This window comes from Carassius carassius, chromosome 11, assembly GCF_963082965.1.
Source record: "Carassius carassius chromosome 11, fCarCar2.1, whole genome shotgun sequence".
NCBI lineage: Eukaryota > Metazoa > Chordata > Actinopteri > Cypriniformes > Cyprinidae > Carassius > Carassius carassius.
The window spans coordinates 23915352-23934040 of record NC_081765.1 but is presented as its reverse complement, the minus strand read 5'-3'; the positions used below and the strand labels follow the sequence as shown (position 1 = coordinate 23934040).

The 18689-nt window shown below is 36.9% G+C and overlaps 1 protein-coding gene across 2 annotated transcripts; it reads left to right on the top strand.

Annotated features, from left to right (window-relative positions):
* The first annotated feature begins 896 nt into the window (after positions 1–896).
* LOC132153069 (amyloid-beta A4 protein-like) lies at positions 897–17858 on the top strand. 2 transcript variants are annotated; one of them, XM_059562236.1, is made up of 17 exons: positions 897–1134; positions 5380–5547; positions 6245–6374; positions 6655–6767; positions 7079–7269; positions 9965–10191; positions 10402–10572; positions 12634–12767; positions 13283–13357; positions 13641–13799; positions 13994–14122; positions 14208–14307; positions 14890–15093; positions 15253–15306; positions 15393–15463; positions 15571–15717; positions 17178–17858. In XM_059562236.1, exons 1-17 carry the CDS (start codon positions 1072–1074, stop codon positions 17277–17279), a joined length of 2238 nt encoding a protein of 745 aa, XP_059418219.1. In that variant the 5' UTR covers positions 897–1071; the 3' UTR covers positions 17280–17858. The 2 variants fall into 2 exon arrangements, with proteins under 2 accessions (XP_059418219.1, XP_059418220.1); XM_059562237.1 differs by lacking the exon at positions 10402–10572 and having other exon boundaries at positions 899–1134.
* The last annotated feature ends 831 nt before the right edge of the window (positions 17859–18689 follow it).

The following is an 18689-nucleotide window of genomic DNA, read 5'->3' as shown; positions in this document are numbered from 1 at the left end:
AAACACAATTGCATGTAGATAAGTTTCAGAAACCGAAAAAGAAAGATATGATAATCTTGTTATACACATAAAGTTTCTGATTCAGTTTTTCTTGTTAAATTGGAAATATGATCCCGGTATGTAAGATGTGTATCAGGTAACACACCAAGATATTTATAAGTGTTCGAAGTGACAAGATCTTGATTTGCAAAGGTAATAGAATCAACAAAGACTTTTTCTAGTTGAATGAAAGTACATACATTTAGTTTTTTTTACACTGATGGTGAGGTGGTTCTTTTTCAACCAATCAGGTAAACACTGAAGATCAAATGTTAATTTAGAATTTATGATATCAGGATTAGAGTCAGAGAAAAAAAAAATCACAGTATCATCAGCATACAGTAAGCATTCTGAGTATTTACACACTTGAGGACTGTATTTACAGGAGATAGGAGTAATAATGATAGGGCAGATTTTTTTCCTATGCAAATACTTTTAATATAGCAAAATTGACAAATATGAATCATAACCACTCCTATACGGACTGTACAATTTCCTATTATTTTAATAATTCAGGCATGTAGCTTTTTTTGGATCTTAAATTTTAGCTAGACATGGCCTAAATGGCTTTCTATAGCTATTGGAATAATGTGGCCCCACTTAGTCATCCTTGACCTAAGTGGGGAGACTTTGCAATGCTAAAACTTAAACTCGTGCAATGGTCACCACCACTTTAGTTATTTCTAATTATGATGTCAATAGCTATAAACAGATGTTACACTAATACAAATCGAACTACAAGGCTTAGTCCCTGCTTGCTGTTCATTTCCTCAAATGTTTTAATGTATCGGTCAAATTCTGCGGTTTGCTCACTGACCACCTCCAGTCTACAACACTCTCTTGCACAGTCTCCAGACGTGTGGTCAGCTGACTTCCACTGGAGCAGCTGTGTGCAGTCGCGCATTCTCATTGCTCACAAAGCACAATCAGCACAGACGACAGAGGAACACGGAGCTAAATATCACGACAGAAAAACCCTGATCCTCTCAGGACGTTTATCCATCAGGACGTGCTACGTTTGGGAAAACGGCCATGGGTATGGACCGTACGGTATTCCTGCTGTTAATGCTGACGACTCTGTCGCTCGCCATCGAGGTAAGAACAGTGATTGTGTAATGGAGAAGGAGCTCGATTGTGCTCCATGCTTTAAAGGATGGCCTGGGAAAAAGCAAAGCGAGTGCGGATGCAGACAAACATTTGAGCGCTGTGGGACAGTCAGTGGCGTATTCCTGCAGGATAATGTTTCTTTCTGATGCGATGGGTTTTCTTTGCCCTCAGTGTTTTAAATCAAATAAAAAAAAGTGTTGGGTGGAGGCTACTGGTGCAGCAGGATAGCCCGGTTTACACCAATATTAGGCATAACGGGCAATACCATTGGGAAAAGACGTCTGACATCTTTATAGTAAACCATTGACCGTTTTAGTATTTGGTAGTCATCTGCTCACCTTCATATGAAAACATCACATTCGAATGACGTGCTGATTAAGAATTGCACGGTGGGAAATGTTGCTATTATGGTTTTCTGTCGCTGTACCCGTGATGTTTTTGTGTTCGAGCAAATAAATATGGATCAGATGAACTCGTGTCACGCAGATGCGGCTGGTGAAGTCATGTAAACACAGTGACTGACAGCTCTTTGTCAAGGAGACATGTGTTAAGGAGTGCAGTCCCTCACCACCTGCGATGTATTTTTACACACAGAATAAAGAAACCCAACCTACGGCTGGTTTGTGAGATTGCAGTGCTCCATTGTGGACGAATAAATGCTGTGGCAGCAATCCTGCGGCCCTCCTGAACCATTTGAGCATCAGAGAAAATCATTCCTCCGCGGCTCCTTTGCGCATTTAATATTCACACGAGTGTTTATGAATGAATTTGCTATCTTGTGTGGGAATGGTTCTTCAAATCCGTAAATGATGTGGGACTGGTTCACGGTGGAGAGATTTTGGAAGAAATGTAAGAAAAGATGTTAGTTGAAAGAAGCAAGATGGCGTCAGTGAACTGCGGCGGTTCCTTTTTTTATCCAAACGGCGTAAAGGCAAAAATCTGCTCTGGATAAATGTAACCTGATTCTCGCGCCCACAAACAGACGCGGTTAATGCATTGCATATGCACAGATTATTTTTAAGGTTGACACATGCATTTTAAGTTCAAGTCTTTATTGACACCCAATTAGTTTACACACATAATAGAGATATTTAATTCTATACTGCATTCTTTCTCATTATATAGTAGGCTTACGCGTGATGTTGTTAGAGTACCTTAACATATGGTACAGTACAAGCCTATATGTGGTACCAATGTCATGGTGCAAATAATAATTAGGGCTTTGGGGACATCAAACAAATATTTCATCATTAGTGTTTAAGTAATCATGAAACATCCAATGCCAGTTGGCATGTATCTTAGTATTAGTATTATTAAACATTTCAACTTAGTATATGATTCCCCTCAGGTTATTTTGTGGGGAACCAATTTGTGACATTTATAGGAATGTAATTTTTAAGTTTAATTTTTAACAACCAAAAATTTATATTCAAAAAAAAAATTGTTAGTCAGGACACTGCTCGAGTTTTGTCTGCTTGGATCGGTATTAGATAATGTATCACCAAAAATTGTCTAGATTCTGTCATTGTTTTTCACATTATTATTGATTCTTATGCCAAAATTATATAACAACAACTGTATGAAATCAAATGTATTGGGTTTCAGTCCATGTGTGTTCGATCTATGGTCCTCTGCTACTACATTCCTGAACATTCACTAAATCCATCTCAATTCAATTGGAGTCATCAAAATTGTGTAAAAAAATGGCTTGTTGTAGGCATCTAAAAAAATGTCAGTTTTGATCAGATATCTTTGATCAGATTTATAATATCTTTTGAAAAGTCCTTTTAAAAAAATTCACCCTTTGCAAGACATTATATAATTTGCACACTGACTGCTGCAAGAAATAAGACCCTCAAGCTTTTTCCATTAGAGGTGTCATTTGTATGTAGTGTGCCAAAACAAGCTTTGAGAGTTTGTGTTGTCACCTCTTTAAATGGTCACCATAACCATAAACCAGCCATTTTACCTGAAAGCTCTCTTGCTTCGTCTGCTTATAATTAGTAAACCTGTTTTCAGTCAGCTTCCATCTGAAAAAGGGCTTCCTTTGTTTGACTGGAAATGTCAGTGGAACATGTAATCATGGTCAGTTTTAAATGATGTCTTTGAGTGGTACAAAAAAACAACCTCATCGATTTTGACAGCCTTAAAGATTAAGCCAGAGCTGAATGGCTCTTGAAAGCTGCACATTTCATTTTGATAGATGCACTAATGTGGATCCTGAGCTGCTATGACAACCTGGCTGAGACTCTAATTTGGGAGATTGATATTCGCAGATGATAATCTTTTACGACTGGTTCAGCGACTGTGTCAATATTAAAGCATTTCATACATCATGCATTGACAATTTGACAGCACCATTTTAATAATCCAATCTAAACAGTACATGTAAACTGATCTATAGCTGATATTCTACAGCTCATTGTAGTTAAGAACATTTTGTGTCTAACACGGTTTTCCTAAAGAGCTGACTACTGTACTGCGGCCAGCATAATTACAGTATTCTGTTTTTAATTGCCCTACAGCCGAGGCATGTTTTATTGCACTGTAACCACCAAACCATTTGTTAAAAGGTTAAAAAGAACTAAACACTTCAAGACAGACTCTATCTAATCTATCCATCTATTTGATTAAACCGAGGCATATTTTAGACAGCTGGCTATAGCAGCACTTCCACTGTTTGTTACTCAGGACAAAAGGGGGAAAACACAACAGTCCCATAATTCCTCATGCTCAGTTGAACAGACTGGGTGGGTCTGGTTGTAAGGAACCTTTGTGACCCACTGGGTCGAGGCCATGCCAAAGACACAAAATAGAACAGCCATTATTCTCTCTCTCTCTCTCTCTCTCTCTCTCTCTCTCTCTCTCTCTCTCTCTCTCTCTCTCTCTCTCTCTCTCTCTCTCTCTCTCTCTCTCTCTCTCTCTCTCTCTCTCTCTCTCTCTCTCTCTCTCTCTCTCTCTCTCTCTCTCTCTCTCTCTCTCTCTCTCTCTCTCACTTACTCTTACTCAATGACTTAGTTTCTGAATTGACTTATATTGTCATTACAAATATGGTTTTCTTTAGTCTTCCACTAATTTTCAGGACCTCAAAATTCTTTTACCCCAAACACATACTTCTTTCTCATTTATTTATCTTTTCCTTTTTGTTATTTTTAAATATCTTCCCATCCACTTCAAGAGATTAGACTGTATTTAGAACAAATCCAAATACATATTTCCAGGCGGGAAATGAAGAGAAATAATGTATAGCCTACCATTCAAAAGGTTGGGGTTAGTATTTTTTTCTTCTAAAGAAATGGATACTTCTATTCAGCGAGGATGCATTAAATTGATTAAAAGTGACAGTAAGGACTTACATTGTTACAAAAATGTAAATGAAAAATGCTGCTCTTTTGAACTGTTTTCAGTATTAATAAACGAAATGTTACTTGAGCAGCAAATCAGTATATTTGAATCGATCATGTGACGCTGAAGTACTGGCTGCTGACTAATGGCTGCTGAAATTCAGCTTTGCCATCAAAGAAATAAACTATATTTTAAAATCTATTATTAATAGAAAACTGTTCTTTTAAATTGTAATAATATTTCACAAAATTACTGTTTTACCTGTATTTTTGATCAATTATATTCAGCCTGGGATCACATATATGAGGATTCTTTCAAAAACATACAAAAACCTTGCAGAACCCAAACACACTTTATATTCAAACAGAATCCCAAAGTGCACTGCATAATTTGTTGACGCCACAGTATATGCTAGGAGCTCACAAACCTCAATATGCGTTTGTGTAGTCGACTGTTTGGCTAGTTAGGACAACATTTGGTTAACATGTGTTTGTGTGTTATTCAAAGTAATATCTTTGGACCGGTAAATCAAACAGTACTGATTCCTCTGTCCCAGTGGTCCTCACAGAGCACGTTTTGTGGACATTGTAATATTTAGTATTCTAATTAGATGGGTAAACCTGCTGTTATCTACATCTATCAGATGCTCATAATCACAGGAACTGTTTGCTCAATCCCTGTTCCAATCACATTTGTTGTTTTTCCCTTTTTACATTGTCATCCTGTCTCTGTCCATAAGTCATATCGTGATTAGGACAGTCAGTCAATAAAAATTAGATCTGGTTATTTCAATGATATGCTGATTAACTGATCACATGAAGACAGCTGAAGATCATAGGCTCATGTGATAATGGTTCTTCATGTTACCGCTGATTGTGCTGTTGGCAGGTGCCATCGGATGACTCAGTGGGCTTGTTGGCAGAGCCCCAGGTGGCCATGTTTTGTGGGAAACTCAACATGCATATCAACATCCAGAGTGGCAAGTGGGAGTCGGATCCAACTGGCACCAAGAGCTGCATCAGCACCAAAGAGGGCATCCTTCAGTACTGCCAAGAGGTAATGAGAGAAAAAAGAAATATGAGAATGAGTTTTGCTGTGGTGTCAGTGTTACTTGTCAATAGCTTCCATAGATTGGAAAACATTATTGTATCATGACTATTTTAGTAATTAAAGTCAATTATATAATGGCAATCACAGTAATTAATAGCCAAGGGCCTTCTGAGTATTACATAAGCATGTCAAGTTCTGTTAAGTAGTTGAGATTTTCAATGGCTGATGATTTTATTTAGATAGCTGTTTGGAGACAGTAAGAATTATTATTATTTTTTAAGAAATTAAAACTTTTTTCAGCAGTGGTGATTTAAGTTGATCAAAAGTGACTGTAAAGACATTTATAATGTTACAGAAGGTAAAATAAATGCTGTTCTTTTGAACAGAAAATCCTGAAAAAAATATTTTCAGTTTTCAGCAGTAAAACATTTTTCAGTATTGATAAAAAAATGTTTCTTGTGCACCAAATCAGCATATTAGAACGATTTCTGACATGAATAAATTACATTTAAAAAGATATTAAAACTGAAAACCGTCTGATATGAATTCGGACTTCCCAATGATTAAAATCAAGGGATCTTTTTTTCTCGTCATATATGTTACTTGGAAATAGGTCGGATTATGAAAGTAAAATGTGTTGACTTGCCAATGGCTTTTTTGTTTTCTGTTCTGTATCATTTGGTTATTGACTTGACTCCCACAGGTATATCCAGACCTCCAGATCACTAACGTAGTCGAGGCCAACCAGCCCGTCAGCATCCAGAACTGGTGCAAAATGGGTCGTCGCCAGTGCCGCAGTCACACACGCATTGTGGTCCCCTACCGTTGCCTGGGTATGTACAGTATGTGTGTTTACAAGGCTATCCTTCAACGTGATGCTTACATCAGAGTGCTCCGCTACTCCTGGTGTGTATTAACCTGGATTTGTGGGACATTAAACTAATGCTTTTAATGATTTCTTATCATGCTTATGCATCAGATAAGATGAGATTCATCAAAATGCAATAAGGGTATCAACATTTGCTCAGGATGTTTTTACCCTGCAATGCACATATCAGCAGAAATCTATCTGAGCATCTGGCGAGCAAATGTTTTTTTTTGTTTTTTTATTAGTTGGGGAGTTTGTCAGTGATGCCCTCCTCGTCCCAGATAAGTGCAAGTTCCTGCACCAGGAGCGAATGGACATGTGCGAGAGTCATCTGCACTGGCACACAGTGGCCAAAGAGGTCAGAGGTCACAACCACAAGACATTTACACATTCACAAAGTTTTGCCACAGAGTTTAATGGATCCCCAACTTAAATGCTTCTGAACAGATATTTATGCTGTGATTTTTGTTAACCAGAAACACCCAAATATATAAATTCTGTTTGCATGTTAAATAATGGTGTAGGCAGATTATGATTGCATAGGATGTATAATTCATCTCTATCTAACCCACGAGAGTGTTCTACTTATAGCTCTATGATGACTCAGCACCTTACACCTCTCTCTCTTTCGTTTTCCTTCGCTTGTTCCCTGTGGCTGCCCCTCTGCAGTCCTGCGGTGATCGTTCCATGAATCTCCATGACTACGGCATGCTGCTACCATGTGGCATCGACCGTTTCCGTGGTGTAGAGTTTGTGTGCTGCCCTGTAGAGGAGCAGAAGGAGTCGGACAGTGAGGAGCAGGAGGAGGCCAACTCAGATGTGTGGTGGGGCGGCGCAGAGGCCGAGTATACAGACAGCAGGTACACAAACACAAAAAAGTAGTTCTTCAAAACTACTGAAACTGTTTTCCAGACAACTAGTCAAAATGTTTATTTTTAAACAATATTTTTGTTACAACTTATATTATCAAGATATATATATAAAGGTTTCAAATAATAGTATTTTGCAAATTACTATGTCCCCTCTTTGCTTTAATAACTATAAAATATTAATAGTATTTTGCAAATTACTATGTCCCCTCTTTTCTTTAATAACTATAAAATATATATACAGGTTCTGGTCATATAATTAGAATATCATCAAAAAGGTGATTTATTTCACTAATTCCATTCAAAAAGTGAAACTTGTATATTATATTCATTCATTACATACAGACTGATATATTTCAAATGTTTATTTCTTTTAATTTTGATTTTTAGAACTGACAACTAATGAAAATCCCAAATTCAGTATCTCAGCAAATTAGAATATTGTGAAAAGGTTTAATATTGAAGACACCTGGTGCCACACTCTAATCAGTTATTAACTCAAAACACCTACAAAGCCTTTAAATGGTCCCTGTCTAGTTCTGTAGGCGACACAATCATGGGGAAGACTGCTGACTTGACAGTTGTCCAAAAGACAACCACTGACACCTTGCACAAGGAGGGCAAGACACAAAAGGTCACTGCAAAAGAGGCTGGCTGTTCACAGAGCTCTGTGTCCAAGCACATTAATAGAGATGCGAAGGGAAGGAAAAGATGTGGTTGAAAAAAATTGTACAAGCAATTAGGGATAACCGCACCCTGGAGAGGATTGTGAAACAAAACCCATTAAAAATGTGGGGGAGATTCACAAAGAGTGGACTGCAGCTGGAATCAGTGCTTCAAGAACCACTACGCACAGATGTATGCAAGACATGGGTTTCAGCTGTCGGGTTGCTTGTGTCAAGCCACTCTTGAACAACAGACAGCGTCAGAAGTGTCTCGCTTCAAAAAGGACTGGACTGCTGAGTGGTCCAAAGCTATGTTCTCTGATGAAAGTAAATTTTGCATTTCCTTTGGAAATCAGGGTCCCGGAGTCTGGAGGAAGAGAGGAGAGGCACACAATCCACGTTGCTTGAGGTCCAGTGTAAAGTTTCCACAGTCAGTGATGGTTTGGGGTGCCATGTCATCTGCTGGGGTTGGTCCACTGTGTTTTCTGAGGTCCAAGGTTAACGCAGCCGTATACCAGGAAGTTTTAGAGCACTTCATGCTTCCTGCTGCTGACCAACTTTATAGAGATGCAGATTTCATTTTCCAACAGGACTTGGCACCTGAACACAGTGCCAAAGATACCAGTACCTGGTTTAAGGACCACGGTATCCCTGTTCTTAATTGGCCAGCAAACTCGCCTGACCTTAACCCCATAGAAAATCTATGGGGTATTGGGAAGAGGAAGATGCGATGCCAGACCCAAGAATGCAGAAGAGCTGAAGGCCACTATCAGAGTAACCTGGGCTCTCATAAAACCTGAGCAGTGCCAGACTGATCGACTCCATGCCACGCCGCATCGCTGCAGTAATTCAGGCAAAAGGAGCTCCAACTAAGTATTGAGTGCTGTACATGCTCATACTTTTAATTTTCATGTTTTTTTCCCTTAGTTGTCAGTTATAATCATCAAAATTACAAGAAATAAACATTTGAAATATATCAGTCTGTGTGTAATGAATGAATATAATATACAAGTTTTACTTTTTGAACGGAATTAGTGAAATAAATTAACTTTGATGAAATTCTAATTATATGACCAGCACCTGTATTTTATACTATTATCTTCTATCAACTACTATATAACTATAACTATATATAATATATAGTCATATATTAAATATAACTTAAGTTATGTTTTCCAGCCTGATTTGGGAAAGATGAAATCTCATACAGCATATATTTCAGATTATGATAAATCTAGGTTGGAAACAGTGCTACATATTTTCAAATTGAAAACGTATTTCATTTCAGCTTTCAAATACCAAAATGTTTTGCCAAATACACTTGAAGAGGCAAGAAAATACATTTCTATATCAATAAATGAATGTGGCCAAAAATGTATGAAGAAATACAAGTTAATTATTGTAAATCTATTTTAGAATCTGGATTAGCAATTAGTTTTAGGCCCTTTTTGTCATTTTAATAATATAAGTAACACTTAAGGATAGAGACAAATTCTCACTATTAATTAGTTGCTTATTAGCATGCATATTACTAGCATATTGATTGTTTATTAGGACTTATTAGGACACATATTTTGCATGACCATATTCTACATGCTTAATCTTACCCAATACCTAAACTTAACAACTACCGTAAATCCTAGTTAATAATGAGAACTAGACATTAAAATAATGACTATAATTTAATGTTTGAATAATATAAATAAATCTAATTAAATGAAATATAAATCATACATATATCTCACTATATTTGCCATCTATGAAATTTGTGCTTTAATTAAAGAATATCTAGTTCACATGACAAACTTGCTTGTTTGATCAATGACTAAGAAATAATATGATTTTCTATATTAACCAATAAATATTTCACATTCATATTTAACGTTTTTCATGTTTACCATTTTTCACACTTCTAGAAATCGGTTCATTTTCTGGTTGAAATTATATTTTGAATCCCATATTTTCGCTGTAGTCTCAGAAATATATATGTCATGATCTTCATAAATCTTTTTTCATTCTAGCGTACTGAGAGAACAGGCCCCGACCAAACCTGAGCCTGCAGTGACCGAGGAGGATGAAGATATCAACAATGAGGAAGAGGATGTCTGGGACAATGATGAAGATGGTGACGGTGAAGATGAAGACGATGAAGACACTGATGAACAGGACACCAGTGAGCAGACCTCAAACATTGCCATGACCACCACCACCACTACCACGACGGAGTCTATAGAGGAGGTTGTGCGAGGTGAGATTTCATCTGTTGACATTATACATTTCAGTGGTACATTTACAAACATTAAAAACATACAATTATGACTACAACTATGAATACTAATGAGATCATGTGGCATTTCAAGACATGACTTTGAACCATCATTGTGTAGTTCCTTGAGCTTGAGCAAAACGTTACAAATGAACACTTAAACGAATCCACTGAGTGTCTCTTTCCCATCAGCGGTATGCTGGGCCCCTCCTCGGTTGGGGCCATGCCATGCCAAGCTATCCCGCTGGTATTTTGTGCCTCAGACGGGCCAGTGCACCCCCTTCATGTTTGGTGGATGCGGTGGTAACCGCAATAACTTTGAGTCCGAGGAGTACTGCATGGCTGTCTGCAGCAGCAGTGTGTGTAAGTCCAGCTGTCTCCTGAGAGGAAGTCCATCTCTTCACTAATCAGCACATCGTCTCTTTCTCACTTTCTTCGCTTCATTCGTGCCAAACTCACAAGCTCCGCAGATGGCTGGAAGCTTTAGCTCGCATGGATTACAGGTCTCTGTGAGGTGACTGTATAGGCAGAGCATCTTGTTCTTTTAGTTTAACCTCCTGCTGTCTTTTCTGAGCACACTGAGCACTGGAACTTTTCTTTAACTTTGTAACTCTCCATCTGTGTCTACAGCACCATGGTAAATAAAAAAAATATTATTGTGATATACAAATAAAATAAATAACTTAAAACAATGGTTATAGGGCATATAAAGTGGTGTGAGACTAGTTAGTTTTACTGTTTTGATGCTGTTCTGACTTTTTTAACAAGTGTTAGATAATGGGAAGCTGTTTGAGCGCTGATGCTGTAATAAATTTATGTGTGTATATATGTATATATATAGATATGTATACATATATACGTGTGTGTGTGTGAAAATGTTAAAATGAGTTTTGTTAAGTGTGTAACTGGATTATACAAGAATAGGCAAAAGAGAATGGTTATTTATGATAATATATAACTTATATAGTAACTTATTTTTATAAAAATTGTTTTGCTTTTATTTGTAATATTTCTTTATGAAGTTTGACATGCAGAAGATGAAAATCACATTACTTTTTGTGTATCATTAACAGTCCTCAAAACTAAAAGAGTATGTTGATGATTTATACAAGCTAATCTATTATTGCTCATACATACAAATTACATAGTACTTGCATATTAATGAGCTACCAACAGTTAAACATAAAGAGTTACCAAAAGTGAGCCATCCAAAACTTCAGAAGTGTTTTATGACTAGTCCCACAAAAAACTTCTAGAATGTTTCCATCCTTGCAAAAACACGTTACCTTAAAAATATATATATATATTTCGATGGAAATGCTCCCCATACTGTAGTTATGGTGGTTTTTGAGTGTCACCCTCCAGAGGTTTCAAATAGATACTTTCAAATTTGATAGCATGAATATTTGTTCGTGCTCTTGTCTATTTGAGAGCACCTGTATGCAAGTGACTGTATTTCTTAACCTGCTAAACACTGCATTTCTGAATGTACCTTCCCCATTCTCTCTCTTCATTTGGGTTATCTCTGTGTGTGGGCCAGTGATGGAGCTGTAGTTGGCTTCTGGTCAGACCAGTCAGTGGCAGAGGTTCAGTGGGCGGTTTACGCTCAGTTAAGCACAATGCTGAACGCTGTGGGACAGTGACAGCAGAGCAGCCCTCACCCTGACAGGGCATATTCCTCACAGCTGGTCTGGCTGTTTCCGCATGCTCGCTGTCAGAAAGTGTTACCGCAGCTTCACAGGAGCTGCTACAGAAAACACACACAAGCTCCAAACATGTACAGTGGCAAAAAAAATATTTGGAAGCTTATGTTACACTTACATATGTCACTGCATTACAAAATACTAAAACCACCTTGCATTTATTTTAAAAGAAAGAAATTAACAGGCCCACTTTTCAAACAAAACCTTTTACAAAAAGACATCTGTTATGTTTAAAATAGTTTAAAATTAAGACATTATTTTACTCTTAGTGGAGCATGTCTGCATGTCTTTATGAAATTAAAACTGAAATCTGCTTACTTTTTGAATACTTTTAAATTCCTGGTCTTATTGTGCATTATTAATTGATGCACATTATTATAAATTAAGTTTTGCTACAAAGTCTAGTGTTATCTGTTTGCATACGCCTCATTAAATGTTTTTTACTAAATGCAGTGACATTCATATATTATTAAGTGTCAAAACAGTTTTTGGGGTCACTGTATGTACACAGATGTACCATACTCAGTGATTTTCCAGCATGAAACTCTTAACTCTCTGAGTGCACTTTTGGCAAAAGCAATCTCACATAATGTTTCTGTCTCTTCTAACCAGTTTTAACCTGCACCTGATCTAGCTGTTCTTTCCCAGGAGTCTTTGCTTGTCTGGCTCACATTTATCTGTTTTTTGACTTTCACTGAACAAGACTTCTCACTTTCTCTAGTGCCAACCATGGCCCCGAGTCCTGCTGATGCTGTGGATCGTTACCTGGAAGCTCCAGGAGATATGAATGAGCACACCCACTTCCAGAAGGCAAAGGAGAGCCTGGAGGCCAAACACAGAGAGAAAATGTCAGAGGTGGGAATCTGAGTAGAGTGATGCATTGTAGTTACATTGGAGGTACAGCAGTTGGATGAAGTTCTCTTACAAAAACTGTGGTGGTAATAGGGCTGGGCAATAGCGTTAAAACATTTGACTATATATATATATATATATATATATATATATATATATATATATATATATATATATATATATATATATATATATATATATATATATGTATATACATACTAACAGTTTGAAGTGATTCGTTAAAATGTATCAACCATTTATTTGGAGCTTGACTATGGCAGTGTACAATTAAAGATACACATTCAAAGTTTTTGTCATTTTATTCGGTCCAAAAAATAGTATTATAATAGTATTACTAGTGAATGAATATTTAGTTAGGAACACATTTTTTTACATGATTTTATTTTATTGTATTATAATGTATTACCATAGTACATCTCCAAAACATGTTTTTTGTTCATAAGTGTTCAGAATTAATTTGATAACTCTGTCCTTCCATTTCTCTTATCTTGGTTCAGGTGATGAGAGAATGGGAGGAGGCAGAGAGACAGGCGAAGAATCTTCCTCGTGCTGATAAGAAGACCATAATTCAGGTAACCTTTTGATAATTGTGAAGGGCATATATTGGCTGATAAATCATAAGCAGTGAACGTCGGAGAGTAAACCACATTTAATGTTCATATAATGCAGCGACTTATGAATCTGTTATATAAAGCACTTAGCAGGGTTGCGGTTCAAGTGCATTCAGTTTAGTAGCACAGCATACTGTTCCCTTTAAAGTGGAGGGTGGATTTTCAAGGGGATTGAAAGGCTTGTGGTATTTTATTCTTCAGGATTAAATGGCTGCTGGTTATGTGTTTATTTGCATTTCTATAGCGCTTTCAGGAGAAGGTGGAGGCGTTGGAGAAAGAAGCGGCTGGGGAGAGACAGCAGCTGGTGGAAACCCACATGGCACGAGTGGAAGCTCTGCTGAATGACCGCCGCCGTCAGGCCCTGGAAAGCTACCTGAGCACCCTGCAGTCTGACCAGCCTCGGGTATTCACACACAACCTTAGCCCTGAACTATAAACAAAATGAAATAAGTTGCACAAATGTGTTTACAGTAGTAATTTGTATCATTTGTTTTTGTCACAATGTCTCTCATCTGCTGAACTAATGTCTGCGTTATGGATAAATGGCAACTGCTAACCAAGAAAACCCTGATTTGTCCTGTGTCCCGTCTTGTACAGCCTCGGCAGGTCCTCAATCTGTTGAAGAAGTACATACGAGCGGAGCAGAAGGACAGGCAGCACACTCTCAAACACTTTGAGCATGTGCGAGAGGTGGATCCCAAGAAGGCTTCTCAGATTCGGCCATTTGTAAGATTGTCAAGCTGGTCTTTCCTACTTCAGACATAAAATGTGTAGACACTCCAGACTTCATTTTGACCGCTTGTGCCTGTAGGTGATGACCCATCTGCGTGTGATTGAAGAACGCATGAACCAGTCCTTGGAGTACCTCTACAAGGTGCCACAAGTGGCTAATGAAATCCAGGACCAAGTAGGTGAGTGTGAGGTGCTTCTTTTAGCACTAAATACATTCACATATCATTTAGGGAGTGTGTTTTCAAACTGGGTTCCACTGATTTGGGAGAATTTGAAACGTAATTTTAATAAAAAAAAACAAATATGCACATAACTATGAATTCACTACTATTCAAAAGTTTGGGGTCGGTAAGATATTGTGGGGGGAAAACAAATTACAATTTAAAATGTTTTCTATTTTAGTACGTTTTAAAATTAAGCTCTGCCATCACAGGAATAAATTAAATTTTATAAGTCTTCAGTGTCACATGATCATTCAGAAATCATTCTAATATGCTGATTAGGTGCTCAAGATACATTATTATTATTATTGTTAAAAACTGCTTAATATTTTTGATAAATTTAATGCCTCCTTGCTAAACTAATATATTTATTTAAAAAAGAATAGAAAAAAAAGAAAAAATTAAACTGACACTTTTGAACGGTATAGTGGATGCTTAGAAATTATATTAATTATGACACATATTTAATCTTGTATTCAAGTCTGCCAGTAAAAAGGTTGAAAAGCCCTGATTAAGGTCTCTCATCCTTTCTTTCTCCAGCATTGCTGATTCAGCGCGATCAGGCTGAAGTCACACAACAGTTGTCGTCTCTCCAGAGTAAGATGAGGGTGAGCTATGGGAACGACGCCCTGATGCCCGACCTGCCTGACAGCACCACTGCCCTGGACACCCTGCCACCGGAGCAGGATGGCCTGGGCTTCATCCACCCCGAAAGCTTCAACCAGGCCAACACTGACAACCATGGTAAACATCTGCACACTGAACACTGTAACTGAACTGCAAACTTTTAAAAGGCCCATTTTTATGACAACATATGTTAACAGATATTAAGTAACCAATAGTATACACTATATTTACATTACATTTAGAAGAGACTGAACAGCTTTTTTTTTTTTTTTTCAGTTGAACCCGTAGATGTCCGTCCAATTCCAGATAAGGGTCTGCCTACGAGACCCGGTAAGTGTGTGCATGTTATTTTCAGCCATTGCTTTGTTTAATATCATACATCTAATCCTTATATTCATATGTGTGGTTGTTTGTAGAGATTCCAAAGGTTCGGCTGGACATTGAAGAAAGGCACAACGCTGGTTATGATGTTCGTGACAAGAGACTGGTACAACAATTTACCCAAATATTTAGCTAAACATATATAGAGATAAAATACATTACATGTATCTAGTATTTCACATTGTACCGAGTAATAAATGTGTTTGCGTTCAGATGTTCCTTGCAGAAGACATGGGCTCTAATAAGGGGGCAATCATTGGGCTGATGGTGGGAGGAGTTGTGATCGCTACGGTCATCGTGATCACTCTTGTTATGTTAAGGAAGAAGCAGTACACTTCCATTCACCATGGAGTTATTGAGGTGAGACACATGTTATAAACGTATGAAGACTTCAGATGCAAAAACCTCTATGTCCGTTTGAGATTTTTCTTTCAAATCGTCTTTTTTTTTTGCAGGCTCTTATGAAAATATCATTGGACATTTCTGAAAATAAGGCATTCAGTAACTGACTAGTAACATTTCTTTGCCATTAAAGTGAAATTACTGAACTAATACATAGGAGCCTGATAAAATGCTAATTTAAAAGAAAAAGTCTCAAAGATTTTTTGCAGTTGAAGTCTTGTGTGTATATATCAGGGCTTGAAAACGAAAAAAAAACTTAATCGGTTCACTCCGAGCAGAATCGATATTTTAACCTTTCTTTTCTACGTTCCTCTGATATTATTACCGTTCCGAAACCGGTTCGACTGGAAGAAAAACCGGTTAATAACGTTATTTTTATATATATATATATATATATATATATATATATATATATATATATATATTATTTTCCTATAATTTGACTAATAATAATAATACTACAATAATAATAATAATAAAGTATAGTGTTTTCTTTACTCAAAAAGAAAAAATAGAGATCTAACGCTTAGTCACAGCCAATACAGCATCATCTTTTGGCCAAATGTAAGATACTTAAAAAATAAATAAATTCTATCAACACTTTAAAGACATCAAACTATTTTTAAGATATTTAAAAATGTTTGCTGAATTGTTAAAAAAAGGAGAAAAAAAAGACACTTGTATAAGAGTGCGTTTTGAGAGTGAAAATTTTTGAGAGTTTTATTAGCCCTATTTCTAAATAATTAAGGCTAAAATGCCTGTAACTAGTCTAAAGTAAAATGTTTACAAACATTATAAAAACAGTTATTAGTTTCTCTCCAAAGCAAATCCTCTAAAGTTTAGGCTATAAAAAAGTAAATCCAAAAACAAATTAATTTAAGATGATGTGATATTTGGCCAGAATATATATATATGTATGTATGTATGTATGTATGTATGTATTTATGTGTATGTATATATATATATATAAATATATATATATATATATATATATATATATATATATTATTTATTTATTTATTTATTTATTTATTTATTTATTTGTCGTATGGGTATCCACCATCATGCAGGTCTGGAAAATAGGTCATGGAAATTCATCGCTCAAAAGGCATAAATCTATTTATTGAAATGAAGCTGAAATAAAATGATTATTAGATGAAAAACTTTTTTGTTACAGTTAAGCAGCATTTTTAGTATATTAGTATTAATACTAAAATAACTTAATCAAAACCTGAAATATAAAACAAAGGCTAAATGGGGGAAAAAGCACATAAAATGTATTAAACTATCCAAATTATTGGTGACATTAATAAAAGGTCAAAATAATAAATATGAACAGTATATAAATAAATACTGCTGGGAATCTTAGTCTAGGTTGGAGCAAACACTTTTAATGACACGCTGTTTTTCTGTGTCAGGTGGATGCAGCAGTGACTCCTGAGGAACGTCATCTCACTAAGATGCAGCAGAACGGCTATGAGAACCCCACCTACAAGTTCTTCGAGCAAATGCAGAACTAAAGAACCACATCAAATCCCCACACCACCAACCATCCCCACCACCATCACCCCACTCTATCGGGACAAAGATTGCAGACTGATCCCTCATACACACTATCGGTCAGCTCTGTCACCATGGAGATGAGAGTGGCTTCCATCACCTGACCATTCCATCCAATCAAATGAGTGCTCACTCAGTTTGCACAGAAGAGTGACGTGTCATTGCTGCCCATCCAGCCATCTGTCAGTACATTGGTCCATCTGTGCGCTCCCATGCCTGTCCATCACAGCACTGTGGTGAATGAAGCGTTATCTTTACCCATGCATTCCTTCTAACTTACCCATGACCCTGTGAACCATCAATTTTTTTTTTCTTCTCCACTACTCTCTGTTGACCATTTTTGAACCCCTCCAGAACTACCTTAAGCACTTGCGTCTCTTTCTCTTTTGTTTGCGCATTTCCATCGTTTTTCCTGGGCACTCAGATGATGCAGTGCTGTGTTTGGCTACATGAGGCTCCAACTACAAACAAGCAGATGCCCAATAATGTACTCATTGTTACATTTTCCATTCAGTTTGTTTGTTTTTTCTGGATAAAATATATATATAAAATCCATACGTCGAAAAAAAGGGTATAAAAAACATTTACAGAAATAAGAAAAGAATGTTTGTTTTTATTTTGTGTGTAATATGTATTGAATAAAGGCAGAAACTAGCTGTATCTATATAGTGCATGGCAATTTTAACAAGAGAGATGGTTTCTGGATCCAGATGCAGACTTTGACCTCTCTCTCATGTAGAGATTTTAGCTGGATTGTACAGTTTATTGTCTTCTTGTGATCACATTTTAAATAAGTGAAACAAATCTGCTTGGCTACATCGACACAGGGACATGCTTTAATCTAAGTGTGCTTTTTATTTCTTTTGGACCATGCCACGCACACTTAAATGGTTGCATGGGGCTGGAAAAAAGATGTATGTATTGTATTATGGAGTGTAATATTAGCCCATGTTTTGGTTCTTTAATGTTCCACGCACTCTGCATTTTTTTTAAAGGTCTAGGCCCTTTCTGCCTCATTCAGTTTTATTCCATTTCCAGATTTGGTATGGGGTCGGGATTAGAGAAGGGAGTTATGGAATGTTGGTGGGATTTTGCTTCAAAAATAGCCACCATTTTTGGATTGTGTGAATTTTGTCCCACTTTGCCCTCTTTGTATTCCCCTAGTGTCTGTGATATTCACGAACACATTTTGGGACAGAAACACCTCACCTTCTCCCCCTCTTTTATTTTCACTGAAGTATCTCATGGCACCTTACATGCCAGAGCAGACGGAAAGGAACTGGTAAATATTAATGTACTGGGTTCATTCCATGCATTCTTTCGAAATGATCTCTTAAGAGTTATTTTAAAAGTGCCATGACGATGAAAGG